At 41.5% G+C, this 492-nt stretch overlaps 1 protein-coding gene across 1 annotated transcript in view; it reads right to left on the bottom strand.

Moving 5' to 3' along the window:
• The window catches only part of LOC106302422, a 3,863-nt gene that overhangs the window by 2,524 nt on the left and 847 nt on the right, over positions 1-492 (bottom strand). Inside the window, exon 3 of the mRNA XM_013738934.1 lies at positions 36-468. Within this exon, the coding sequence (XP_013594388.1) occupies positions 36-468 (433 nt within the window). The remainder of the gene's footprint in view (positions 1-35; positions 469-492) is intronic.

The following is a 492-nucleotide window of genomic DNA, read 5'->3' as shown; positions in this document are numbered from 1 at the left end:
TATCATCTAGTGAGTAGCCTATTGCCTTTCTATACTTTTTAAGTTCAATCAAAAGCTTAGACAATTCATCTTCACTAAGCTCACTACTCACTATGACAGGGTAAGTTTCATTAGGGCCAAGGAAAGCGTACCTTACACCATGGGGAAGAGGTTTAAGCTCCACTTTTGGTGCCTTGAGTTCATTCCAATCATCCTCTTGGAGGTTCTCTTGTTGAGTTGCCGAGGAAGCATGGTGAGCCTCATATGTAAGCTCCTCATTCTGACCTTCACCACTAATCCCCTTGTAAGAATCCAGTATTTTCACATAGGCATCACTTTCTTTGTTCTCAATCACTTGGACTTCTCTCTCAATTGTTAAAGCATGCTGTAGAGAGTCTTCAAGTGCCAACTCTTCTAGAAGCTCATCAGCTAGAGCATCCATTTCATCAATGTAGAAAACTTGGTTCTGGATGGTTGGCTTCTTCATCACTTCATTGATGTCAAAGTGGAGAC

The sequence above is a fragment of the Brassica oleracea genome, chromosome C7, assembly GCF_000695525.1.
Source record: "Brassica oleracea var. oleracea cultivar TO1000 chromosome C7, BOL, whole genome shotgun sequence".
Classification (NCBI taxonomy): Eukaryota; Viridiplantae; Streptophyta; class Magnoliopsida; order Brassicales; family Brassicaceae; genus Brassica; species Brassica oleracea.
This window is presented reverse-complemented; position numbering and strand designations above follow the sequence as displayed.